Below are 13389 nucleotides of genomic sequence, written 5' to 3'. Positions count from 1 at the left end.
CCAAAATTTGTCAATTTTTCAGGTATCTTTCTGTCATCAGTTTCACATTTAATTCCATTGTGATTAGAGAACAGATTTTATATGTAGTTAGTTCTTTCAGATTTGTTAAGAGTATTGGTTTATGACCTTGGATGGTTTATAACCTAGGATGGACTTCAGCAAACTTATTGCTTAAAACGTCAGATAGAAAATATTTCAGGCTTTGTGGGCCAAATAATCTCTATCATGACTACTCAGCTCTGCTGTTGTAATATTAAATACTATAAGTGAAAGTGGCTGAGTTCCAGTAAAATGTTCTTTATAAAAACAGGAAACAGGTAGGCCTTGGCCTTTAGGCTGTAGTTTGTTGAACTTTGGCCTAGAAGCTGGTTCATTTTGGTGATTGTTCTATGTGCACGCGAGAAGAATCTGTATTCTGCTGCTTTTGGGTGAAATGTTCAAAATCAATTTGCTTGATAGTGTTTTTCAGATCTTCTACATCTTTGCTGATTATCTGACTAGTTAAACTATTGGTTACTGAAGAGACAAGTTTTAAACTCTCTAACTTGTATTATGGGTTTATCTATTTCTCCTGTCATTTCTACCAGTTTTGCTTTGTGTGTTTTAAAACTCTGTTGTTAGGTACATGCACACTTAGGATTATTATGCTTTCTTCGTGGACTACTTTGTCATTATGTGGTGTCACTTTCTATTACTAGTGACACTTGTTCTGAAGTCTACTTTTTCTGATGATAACTCCCTTAGTTTACTTTTCTCTAGGATCACACACTTTGTACTGCCTGATGTATAATATCTGAAAATAGCTAATTCATATATTTTGTCCAGTTTTCAAATATTTTGAAGAGAGGTAGGTAAGTCTTATCCCTGTTATTTATCATGGCTGGAAGCAGAAGCCCATAATTTTCTTTTTAATATATATATATATATTGCTTGCCATCAGTGACTGTACTTTTACCCTCTTAGTTATGTCATTTGTGAAGTCCATTGAGTCTTTCTTTCTTTTTCTATTTTTTTCTATCATAAACAATGCAATTAATACCTAACAGTTATAGTTTTTCACTATTTTGATTAGTTCCTTGGAGTGATTCCCAGAAAGTAGTAATATATTTTGAAGTACGTTGCCATTTACTTTCCAAACATACCTTCTAATAGCTTTCCAGAATTACCAGTTTACAAATCCATAAGAATTTCACCAATATTTAGATTGTTATTGTTGTTCAGTCACTAAGCTGTGTCCAGCTCTTTGCGACTCCATGGTTTCGATAGCCGTACTTTCAAATATCTGTTATCATTGATTATCTGTATAATAATATATAGATAATTGATAATTTGATACAGATATCAAATATCTGTATCATTTTAGATTTCTTTGAATTCTAGAAGGATTAAATATGCTTTTAGATATATTCTTGTATTTTTTTAACTTATTTATATCTTTTGCTTGTATATCTACTAGGATGTCAGTATTTTTCTTAGAATAAGGATAAATTTATTTGTGGCAAATTTTTTTACAGTCCATTGTTTGCCTTTACGTCTTTTAAAAATGTGGTTATTATTTGTACATCTTTTGTGATTTCTTCTATAGCTTAAAAGTTTTGGAAATCTTTTCCCAGTTTCATTAATATTTAATTATGTTTTCTTTTCATTTAAAAATTATACTAAATTCTTTTGTTCAACAAATATTCACCTGTCACCTACTCTGAGCCAGTCCTTATGCTGGCTGTTTGGGACCTGCCTGGTAGAGACCAAGATATAAATTACCTCTGATCACTTGGAAATAGGAAAAAGTGGATATTTTCAAGTACTGATAATCTAATTCTAGCCTCCTACATGGCAGGCAACAAGTCTTTTAATAAAGTGCTCATGATGCCTCTTCAGTTATCTTTTAGATTTTGTTTGTGTGAGATTAATTGTTTCAAATTGTCACCTATTTATTACAGTATCATTTATTGTATAGGTGTTTTCTACGCATTGATCTATGGTATCTTCAAGACCTAGAATTTTATCCATATAATATGGAGGCAGTATAATGCATGTGTCCTGGAGTCAGGCTGACTTGTTTTTAGATCCTGGCTCTTCACTTACTAGCCAAGTGACTTTGGACATGTTTCTTATCTTGTCTGAACTTTTGTTTCTTCATCAGTGAAGCAGAGTGGTAATATTATCTATTGTATGATTGTTACAATTAAATGCAAAAGGGTTAACACTTTTTCAAAAGATAATGCATTATTATATTCTTGTCAGGTGATCTTGATGGAAAATTGCCCTATTCCTGATAACACGGTATGTTTCTCTATAGGTGAAAGCAACAAACAGTGAAGCAACATTTGGTAAGGAAATGAGTTGCATCAGGAAAAAGCTCATAAAACTAGATACTTTTCATTTAATCTTTTGCTTCTGAGCAAGATGCAAGCATATCTACCTCATTGTTGGAGGGTGTGTGTTTTTCCATTAGCTCAGTGGAATTGAATTCCCAACGCATGTAGGTGAATGGAATGTCGTAAGAGCCCGCACAACTTGAGATAGAAATAATCACAGTACTCCATAAAGTTCTTAGATCCAGACTTCCTTGTGTCTCAGATGGCCAGGTGCATTATTGGTCTTGGGCTTTATTATATTGCTATTTTTACTTATTCCTCTTTCCTGGCCTCAACTTCATAACAATTCTCATTCTTGCTTCTGGTCACAGTCATGGGTCTTGGCTTATTCTGTTGCTAGGTATGCTAGGCTCCTTTTCCGCATTTGCCTTCCTTTTCACACTCTTTAGCAAGTTCCCTTGCATAGACTCCAAATTAACAGGGAGGGCCAGAAGGAGCAGGTGGCAACAGGAACACTGGAAAGGTAGGATGGGGGGTGCTGAGGCAAACAGGGAGAACTGTATTCAGTGCCCACTTAGCATCTGTGGATCTCAGCTCTTCAGCAAAAGCTTTGGGGAAACAGAGGATCAATGAACTTCCTGGAATCCTAAAAAGAATTTTTGTTTATTCTTTTTCAGTCCTGACTTAAACTCGATTGTTTTTCAAGTTTGATCTGTGCATTGTTTGCCATCACTCACGTTACAGTATCTATGAGAAGAAGACATTCTGGGGAAAGATTTCAATCTGTTTATAGCAAACATAATGAAGAGAAAGTTGTAGAAGCAGAGGAGGTTGGTGGCTGCACCAGAACAAAAATTGTTCCGTTTAAGGGTTATATCATCTCTGAGCAAAGTGAAATGAAGGCAAATGAGAGTGAAGGCAGGTCTGCCCAATTCCTTTTAAAGCCACAGAAACCCATTCAGCCTTACATCTGCTCGACTCTGGGTGATTTTGAAGAAGAGAGAGACTTTTTGGCAAGCTACATCTTCCCTCAGCTGAATGAACTCTGCAATACCCGGGGCACATATTTCAAAGCTGTGGACCTGAGGTCGTCAGTGTTGGAGGCTCAGATACCCTCACTCTCCAATCTGTTTAGACAGCAATTTTGTCTCCAGTCGCAACACCTGAAGCTCTGTCTCGACTACGTGAACAGCTGCTTTCCTTTTTTCATCTGCTTGCTGGGTCAGACTTACGGGGACTTTCTCCATAACTACTCACCTGTCATCTTCTCCAAGGCAACTGACTTGTCAAGTTTATCCAGAGTGGAACAGAATCTCTATGTTGCTGCAAAAAACGGTTATCCTTGGGTCCTGGAGTATCCCACCTGCAGTCTGATGGAGTTAGAGGTCATCCAAGCAGCATTTCTGAATGAGTCTCAATTTCAGTATTTTTACTTTAGGAGCGGAACCATGCCGCTGAAGACTTGGGATGAGGAAAAGGAGGAGATGCTGTCTTCAGGTTGTCTGACTGATGATGAGGAGAGATTAAAGATCGGAATGCTGAAGGCCAAGATTATTAGCAAAGGGCTCCCTGTCAGGTTGTATAGAGATCTCCATGAATTGGGTGAGCTGATTCTCAAGGACTGGTTGGTCGTGATAGAGAAACTTTGCCCAGCCACTGTAATGACAGAAAATACAGGTTAGTAAATATGGAGATAGCTAAGTCTATTGTCATAGGTTCATGTGTTTTGTGTGTCTTCCTTGTGAAAGGAATTTTAAAGTGGTTGAAAAATGTTATTTATGCATTTAAAATTGTTAGCATATTCCTGTAACATTCACTTCATGTGAAGATTTTTTAAACTAAGAGTAAATAGTAGGTCATGGAAGACGATTTAGGAAGTCAAGGAGCTCAGGGGAGACCTAAAATATTTGGCAGTTAATGTGAAGATCCAGAGCAGAGGTTCTAGACCAAGGATGACTTTACCCTAAAGGGACTTCTGGCTACATCTGAAGACATTTTTGGTGTCACAGTTAGGGGTGTGCTACTGATATCTACCAGGTGGAAGTCAGGGTCACTGTTACACATCCTCCAGTGCACAGAACTGCCCCTCATAATAAAGAAATTTTCAATTTCAAATGTCAATATTGCCAAGGTTGAGAAACCCTAAACTGAAGGGAAGAGAACTTTTATTGTCAAGTGATTTTTGCATGTTATCACTTTTAATCTTTAAGATTTAGACCTGCAAGGTAGATGCTATAATCGCTGTTTTACAGATGAACCAATGAAAGCTGTGTAGCAGTTAAGTGACTTACCTAATGTCACTTCACCAGTGAGGGATCATTCTAGGATTTGAACACAGGTCCTTTTGACTTCAAAACAATGCTCGTTTGCTTTCACCCTTACTATTCAGAGTCAGTAATCCGTGGACTGGTAGTCTCAGCATCACCTAGGAACTTGCTAGAAATGCATTCTGGGTCTATTGAATTAGAATTTGCATTTTAATAAAGATGACAGGTGGGTTGCACATGCATCAAAGTTTGAAAAGCACTGCCTGACATCATATTGAAATGATTATAGTTATTTTGAAAGCAGTGTCTTGTAGACACGTATAGATTAAAAAGGGAAGAACAACATCAGAATAGGGTGGAGATTCTTCACCTAGAATAGACTTTGGGAGGGATCTGCGATGCCCTGAAATTATATGAAAAATAGAATGTTTTAATGCATATGTGTGTTTGGGGGCCGTAGGAAGACATCAGTCAAAGGAAGACACTGTCTTTGATCAAAAAGGTTTAATGACACAAAAAAGATTATGAATTACCATTGTAAGGGCCCAAGTAGTGTGGGAATGTGGAATGAGGGCATTCTCAGGTGCTTTAGGGACCAGGCAGGTAGAGTCCTTGTAATATGATAGGGAGCAGATCTGTGGTCAACTGAATAGGAGGGAGTTGACCCACCTAAAGTCATTCACATTCATTTTTGGAGGTGAGATGTGAAATCCCACCGTGCTGGTCAAACTAGATTCCATCTACAGACCAAATCATTTTGGGGTCCTAGAAAAGAATATTGTATCGCTCATTACTCTGGGTTGCAAATGACTTAAATTGGCTTCAAGAGAAAGAGAATTTATTAGTTTATATAGCTTGAAAGCCTAGAGATAGGTCTGTGTTCAGCTCAAGCTGCATCCACTTGCTCAAAGGAGGATTCCAGGCCCTTGTTTCTCACTGTTTCTCTGATGGCTCTGCTGTCCTCATGCTGCCTCAATTCTTTGGCTTCTCCATTATGGAGGGAAGATGGCTGTAGCAGCTCCAGGTTCAAGTCCAGCAGTAAATGACTCAAAGTCCTACCATTAAGTCTTTCTGTTCCTGATTAGCAGGACTTGGACTATATGCTTGTATCTGACTCAATCGCTGGTATTGTGATTGATATGATGAGATTCTCTGATTTGGCTAATCCTGGGTCCTATACCACCTCTGGAGGTGCAGGGAGACGGACCCACTACATTAACATGAATTGAGAGTTGAGACAAGGTGGGACCTGAAATGATAGTCTGTGGCTCAATAGGGTGTTGAGCGGTCCAAAATATCTTGAGTATTCACTACAGCCTTGGAGTTTTAGAATGTCCAAAGACAGACATGTTCTCAGATCCAAGATTTTTCAGTTTTTAGCTATGTAACCTTGGGAAAATGACATAATATTGGTAAGCCTAGGTTTCTTCTTCTGATTTCTGGTTAGCATTAATCACCTTGAGAGCAATAACATATGTTAAGCACCCGAAATGGAGAAGGCAATGGCACCCCGCTCCAGCACTCTTGCCTGGAAAATCCCATGGATGGAGGAGCCTGATGGGCTGCAGTCCATGGGGTCGCTAAGAGTCGGACACGACTGAGTGACTTCACTTTCACTCTTCACTTTTCATGCATTGGAGAAGGAAATGGCAAGCCACCCCAGTGTTCTTGCCTGGAGAATCCCAGGGATGGAGGAGCCTGGTGGGCTGCTGTCTCTGGGGTCATATAGAGTTGGACACATCTGAAGTGACTTAGCAGCAGCAGCAGCAGCAGCAAGCACCCGAAAACAGTGCCTGACATATATTATGCTAATGGGGATGAATCATGAAAAAATGAGTCCTGGGAGAATATAGTGTATATTTTACTAAAGTCTGAAGTATAGTTCAGTTCAGTTCAGTTCAGTAGCTCAGTTGTGTCCCAACTCTTTGTGACCCCATGAATCGCAGCACGCCAGGCCTCCCTGTCCTTCACCAACTCCCGGAGCTCACTTAGATTCACGTTTGACTAGTCTCAGTGTGAAATGCATCCGTCAGTTAATGTTTATTAACATGTTTAAGAATCAAACCTTTTTGTGTATTTGGGTGAGAGACAAATTGTTTCTCTATAGTTTTCTTCTTAGTCTTGATTACTATTGAAAGATTAGTTTGTTTTAGACTTTAGTTTTGAATATGTAATATATGGACTACATGTCTGCAGTAGAAGGTACAGAATGTATGAATTATTTAAAAATCTTTAGAAAAGAAGGCTAAATTATTTTTGTTTTGGATCTTCAGTACCCTTTAATCGCCCACATTGTTCCAAAATCGCATAGCTGGGGTAAAAATAGGCCATTTGGGTAGCTGACGGTTATCATAAGGCAATGTTGAGCTATCAGTTCACACTCTTGACTTTTAGAAGCACTACTGAGGTCCTTGGAGTTACCTGAGACTGGTGAGTGAGGTTCGTGGTGAGCTAAAGGGACCCATTAGGTTGTGGGATCGTCTCCAATTCTGTCTTAAGATCTTGAAATTTGAAGCTGACCTTGGCCAAACTGTTGGTCCTCTAGGTCTGTTCTTGCCCTAACCTGAACCGGAGAGCAGCCCAGTTAACTATGGAAGTATAAGATGTCTTGAGACCTTACCAGGTTAAACCAGAGATGTTCATTCTCCTGCCTCACATCGTTTAAAAAACAACCCCCTCCCAAACTCTGGAAGATGTAGGTATCTCTGGAGATGGGGGTACATTTGGCAGTCCAGAATGCCTTGGCTTTAACAGTGAGCTTAGAAACAGTAAATTGAAGCTAGAAGGAATCTCAGAGATCCAGTTGTCTGGCTGCCACTTATTTTACCTGAGAGTTTAAGGGACTTGCCCAATGGCAGAGTTGAAACTGTACTCGTGGTTATCATTGTATTAGGACATCTTATCCTAAAAATACACCCCACTCCCTCCCCCAGCCATTGCCCTGGGTAGAAACACATATGCCATGAGATTGAATTAGGTAACTTATACTTAGCTAACAATCTAAAAATACAAGAGGATATATGTAGCAAATCCAGTTTTTTTTTTTTTTCTTTTGCCCTGTTCATTGTGAGGTCATGAAATAACTTGGAATCCTAAGCAGGATTTCAGATACAAGTAGCATTGCTTGCCTGTAGCTTCCTTGCATTACAATGTAGAGTGGGTTATGAAATATTGTGCTAACGTAGAAAGATGGTGATAGGGACCCAGAGCACTTTCCTGGGCATTCAAAATAACCATGTGAAATGGAAAATGCTAAACTACAAATCTAAGACATTAAAGTGTATCTTTTTGTCTCTAAAGACTTTAAGCACAACTTTGAACGTTTCTATCATGAAGAGTTCACTGAGAAGTGCAAGGAAGTATTTGTTATTTCCAAGGAGTCTAGCAGGATCTTTGAAATCTTGGAAAGATTTGCCTTAAAGGATATGGAATCTGATTTTAACAGTCCTGCAGCATGCTCCAGCTTAGACTCTGTTCTCAGGTACGACGTCAAGAAATCCTAAGCAAAGCAATCTGACTTTAGTGAATAGACTCCTCCAGTTTGGAATATCTTCCTTCCCTCCCCTTTTCTACCCCTGGCTTCCTAAAAAAGCCACTCCTGGGTTAGAATCTCTTCATCAGAACTCACTCTGCAGCTGTGAAATTTTCCTGACTGTTTCAGTTTCTTTCTTCCAGTCTCCTCAAGAAGATTATAAACCCTGGAGGACAGAGGGCTTGCCTTCTGTTTTAATCCCATAGTCCAAAGTTTGTCTCAGTCATTCCTAACAATGATGTAATGATTTTAAGGAGAAAAAGTTGGATTAGGAAACATGACTAATGCATCTGTGCAGTATTGCATAATTTACAAAAAACTTCCACATACATCATCAGCTCGTTATTAATTACTTTAAGATATTCAGCCAACGCTTGTTAATGGCTGACTATGGGCCATGGCTTTGTGTTTGTGTGTAAGGAATTGAGTTATCTTACCCAAAGTTTGCACTCCTTCACTTTTTTCAGTGTTCTCTTCATTCAGGCAAAGAATCCACGTGCAATGCAGGAGACCCTGGTTTGATTCCTTGGAAGGGAAGATCCCCTGGAGAGGGGATAGGCTAACCATTCGAGTATTCTTGGGCTTCCCTTGTGGCTCAGCTGGTTAAGAATCTGCCCGCAGTGCGGGAGACCTGGGTTCGATCCCTGGGTTGGGAAGATCCCCTGGAGAAGGGAAAGGCTACCCACTCCAGTATTCTGGCCTGGAGAATTCCATGTCCATGGGGTCACAAAGAGTTGGGCACGCCCGAGCGACTTTCACTTAACTTCACCCAAAGTTTGCACTCCTTCACTTTTTTTCAGTGTCCTCTTCATTCAGACCCCCATATCTTTTCCTTTTCTGGGAGGTGACGTATTCTCTTCACCACCCACAGGCATGAAGAGGCTGGGGCATGAAGAAAGACCTGGGGTTGTCTGTGGTGTCCTTCCCAGTTTCAACCCTAGAAATAGGGAGGTTCCTTGGACTGTTTTATTTCTTCTATCCTCATTGTCCAGTTCTTAGCACAGGTATCATTTATTCTGTGAGGGTTTCAGGATTTGAGATAAACCCACAGTGGCTCAGGGCTGTGCTCCACCGTCTCTGCCCCAGTCTCAGCACCCACTGTGACTGCAGAGCTACCAACATTCTTATGGTTCCTGGAACCCAAGCCAAGAGGAAGACAGTTTATTTGGTTAAAACAACATGGTGCTTGGGGGACTTCCCTGGTGGTCCAGTGGCTAAGACTGTGCAGAAAGACAAGTTATACTGTGCTCATGCCAGTTCAGAGAAGTCATATTTATTCATTATTACAAGCCAGAACACCCCCATGGAGCAGCTGGCTACTGCTCAGTGAGTCACTGACAACTGCAGTCATTTTGTTGCATTTCTAATGTCATGGTCATCAGGATTATGGGAATCCTTGGCGTATGAGTGTTTTGATTTTTTATTCTCTCTCCTGATGGTGCAGAGTCTCCCTTCCAGGATCTTTGGGCAGGTTGGGCCCTTGACATAACTCCAGGTTCATGTTGGACAACCCTAGAGTCTATGGTAGTTGGAGGAGCCTTCCAAGATTACCATCTTTCCACTCTCCTAATTTTATATAAGACAGAGCCGAACCCAGAGAGAGAATGACTTGTTTGGAAGCAAGTGAGTTCACAGTGGAGAGACTGGAATTTCTTTTAACTTTTAAAAGATTGGAATATAATTGATTTACAATGTTGTGTTAGTTTCTGCTGTACAATGAAATGAATCAGCTGTATGTATACATCCCTGGAGAAAGAAATGGCAGCCCGCTCCAGTATTCTTGCCTGGGAAATCCCATGGACAGAGGAGCCTGGTGAGCTACAGTTCGTGGAGTTTCAAAGAGCTGGACATGACTGAACACACATGCAATATGTATGCATATATGCCCTCCCTCATTAAGCTCCCTCCCAGAGAGACTAGAATTTCATATCTCTTAGAGACAAATGTATGCAGGAAAAGTTTCCCTCCCTCCCTCTTTTTTGGTAGTTATCCTTGACTACGTTTCCCCCGTTTGTTTTTCAGAATAAATCCTCTTCCAGCTTACAAGTCTATTTTGCTGTTGTCTGGAGAACGTGGCTGTGGCAAGTCCACTCTGCTTGCCAACTGGGTGAACTATTTCAAGAAGAAATACCCGAACATGTTGCTGATCCCTCATTTCGTGGGCAGCACCTGTGAAAGCAGTGACATCATGTCTGTGATCCATTACTTCATCACAGAATTGCAGTACAAACACTATGGTAATAGAATCAGACTTTGAAATTCATTCAGAAAAATTTTGTTTAAAAGTGATCATTCCGTCTTCTGCCCATAAGGCTATTTTTCTCTTATTCCAATCTAAACCTTTATATAGTCTTGCCTGTGTATCCGCCCACCTCTTCTGCTCTCAGAATTGTTTCTTTTCTTCCTTTCTTTCGTCTTTCCTTCCCCAAAGGTGAACTGAGTGCCTTATATGCCAGTGGGGGTACAACCGTGAAAAAAAATGGACAGAATACGTTAGCCTCATGGGGTTTCCCTGTTATTGGAGAGCAAAGGGGACAAAGAGTTAATGACTAAAAATTATAGAATGTTTGGAGGCGGTTAAGTTCTATGAAGAAAAATAAATCAGAGAAAGAATAAAGGATTTCAGGACTTTAAAGGTATCATCTGGGCAAGCTTCACTGAAAAAGGGGTATTTGAATATATACTTTAAAGAGAGAGCCAGGCAGATTATCTCAGGGAGAACATTCCAGTCAATGGGAACGGTTGCAAGGGCTCCAAGGCAGGACGTGCCTCTCAGCTATTGCTCAGGTTCAGTTCAGTTCAGTTCAGTTGCTCAGTCATGTCTGACTCTTTGCAGCCCCATGGACTGTAGCACGCCGGGCCTCCCTATCCAACACCAACTCCCAGAGTTTACTCAAACTCATGTCCATTGAGTTGGTGACGCCATCCAACCATCTCATCCTCTGTTGCCCCCTTCTCCCACCTTCAATCTTTCTAAGCATCAGAGTCTTTTCAAATGTGTCAGTTCTTCACATCAGATAGCCAAAGTATTAGAGTTTCAGCTTCAACATCAGTCCTTCCACTTAATATTCAGGACTGATTTCCTTTAGGATGAACTGGTTGGATCTCCTTGCAGTCCAAGGGACTCTCAAGAGTCTTCCCCAACACCACAGCTCAAAAGCATCAATTCTTAAATGCTCAACTTTCTTTATAGTCCAACTCTCACACCTATACATGACCACTGGAAAAACCATAGCCTTCACTAGATGGACCTTTGTTGGCAAAGTAATGTCTCTGCTTTTTAATATGTTGTCTAGGTTGGTCATAATTTTCTTTCCAAGGCGTAAGTGGCTTTTAATTTCATGGCTGCAGCCACCATCTGCAGTGATTTTGGAGCCCCCCCTGAAAAAAGTCTGCCACTGTTTCCACTGTTTCCCCATCTATTTGCCTTGAAGTGATGGGGCCAGATGCCATGATATTAGTTTTCTGAATGTTGAGCTTTAAGCCAACTTTTTCACTCTCCTCTTTCACTTTCATCAAGAGGCTGCCATAGTTCTTTGTTTTCAGCCATTGCTCCTCCCGTTCAGTTCAGTAGCTCTCTACTAAGCATGTTTATTCACTCATTCATTATAAAGTATTTATTGGGTGCCTGTTCTGTGCCTGTCATTGGTTTGGGTTCTGGGGACATAGCACTGAGTCTGGCAAGTAAGATCATGACTCCCATAGGTCTAATGTTCTGTTGAGAAAGGCAGATGACCAGTAATCAAGAGATGTTTCAAATAATAATGAATGCCACGCAGAGTGATGTGCTGAGATGATGGGCTGGCTGTTGAGGTTGAGTGGTCAGGAACTGTATCTCTGTATTAGTTGGAATAACTCTGGCTGCTGTTTATATATCCCATTTCAGTGGCTTCTCGAAGTTTATTTTAGCTCGTGTTTGTGTTAGTCACTCATTCATGTATTCTTTGAGACTTCCATGGACTGTAGCCTGCCAGGCTCCTCTGTCCATGGGATTCTCTAGGCAAGAATACTGGAGTGGGTTGCCAGTCCCTTCTCCAAGGAATCTTCCCTGCCCAGGGATTGAACCCAGGTCTCCTGCACTGCAGGCAGATTCTTTACCATCCGTGCCATCTCTAGCTCATGCAACAGTTCAGCTCAGGGTTCCTCGTTAGAGAATGAGTGGCTTTTCCCCACGTGGTGGTTTGGGGCCGCGGGCTCTTTCCATCTTGAGGCTGTGTCATCTTCTAGGGTCTCAGAGTCATCTGCCTTTGGCTAGAGGAAGAGGAAATCGAGTGGAAAAGGCACACCTTTCCCTAAAAGTCTCAGCCAGGTTGTGACACGAGTCACTTCCACTCCCATTCTTTTGGCAAGAAGTCAGCCGCCCTGGGCTCCCATGGCCACACTGCGAGTCAGGTAGGAATGGAAAGCTACCCCCACCATCTTTAAGAGGGGGAGCATAAACTTTCACAGGACAGGCCGCCATCTCTGCTACGCTCTCAGGAGATCTCAGAGACAAGAAGGAGCCAGCCATGCAGAGATCAGAACATTCCAGACAGAAGGGACAGCTAAGGTCCCTAAGCTGGAAACAAAGTGGAGTGAGTCAGAAAAGGAAAGAAGGCAGTGTGTCCAGACTCTGGTGGGGGATGTGGGGAGTGCTACCAGACGAATCAGGATAAGATAGAGGATGGGCTACTTTGTATCTGAGTTTTGTAGAACAGGAACTTGGGTTAGATTCTACTGTGTGCAGTGGGAGGCCAGTGGAGGATTTTGAGCAGGGGACTGGCATGATTTGGTTGGTATTTATCAAAGCTCAAAATCGTCTCCTGTGTAGAAATAGGTGTGGACAAGTCAGCATAGTGGCAGTGACACTTGTTAGAGGCCATCACAGTGGTCCAAGTGGGAAGAGGTGATAGCCTGGGGGAGGGGAGTAGCAAGGGGAGGGATGGGAACACACTGAGGAACTGAATGTGAGAATTGAAGGATAGGGAGACATTACGGATTCTCTTAGTTTGCAGCTTAAGGAAACTAGGTGGATGGTCAGGGTGGTTCACTGAAATGGGACAACATTGATGGGGCAGCAGGTTTTGAGGGTAATCAAGAGTTCTGCTTTGGTCAGGAGATATTGAAGATGCAAGGCTTACATGGGCAGAGAGAACAATCCTATGGGATCCACCTCTGTTCTAGGAGCAGCTGGGGAACCCGACGGCTTCTATTAGCTGTGAGACCTGGGCAAGTTATTTTAACTCTCTCTGGCTCAGTTTTCCCATCTGTAAAATATGGATAGGAAGGAAAA

The 13389-nt window shown here is 41.3% G+C and overlaps 1 protein-coding gene across 1 annotated transcript in view; it reads left to right on the top strand.

Annotated features, from left to right (window-relative positions):
* LOC102179170 (putative tetratricopeptide repeat protein 41) overlaps positions 1–13389 on the top strand; it is an 82141-nt gene that overhangs the window by 6513 nt on the left and 62239 nt on the right. Inside the window, 3 exon segments of the mRNA XM_005680542.3 lie at positions 2996–3995; positions 7886–8066; positions 10140–10354. Coding sequence (XP_005680599.2) covers positions 3068–3995; positions 7886–8066; positions 10140–10354 — 1324 coding nt within the window. The 5' untranslated portion in view covers positions 2996–3067.

This window comes from Capra hircus, chromosome 5 (genome assembly GCF_001704415.2).
Source record: "Capra hircus breed San Clemente chromosome 5, ASM170441v1, whole genome shotgun sequence".
In the NCBI taxonomy this organism is placed as follows: domain Eukaryota; kingdom Metazoa; phylum Chordata; class Mammalia; order Artiodactyla; family Bovidae; genus Capra; species Capra hircus.
Note: the sequence above shows the minus strand (reverse complement) of the source record. Positions and strands in the feature narration are given on the sequence as shown.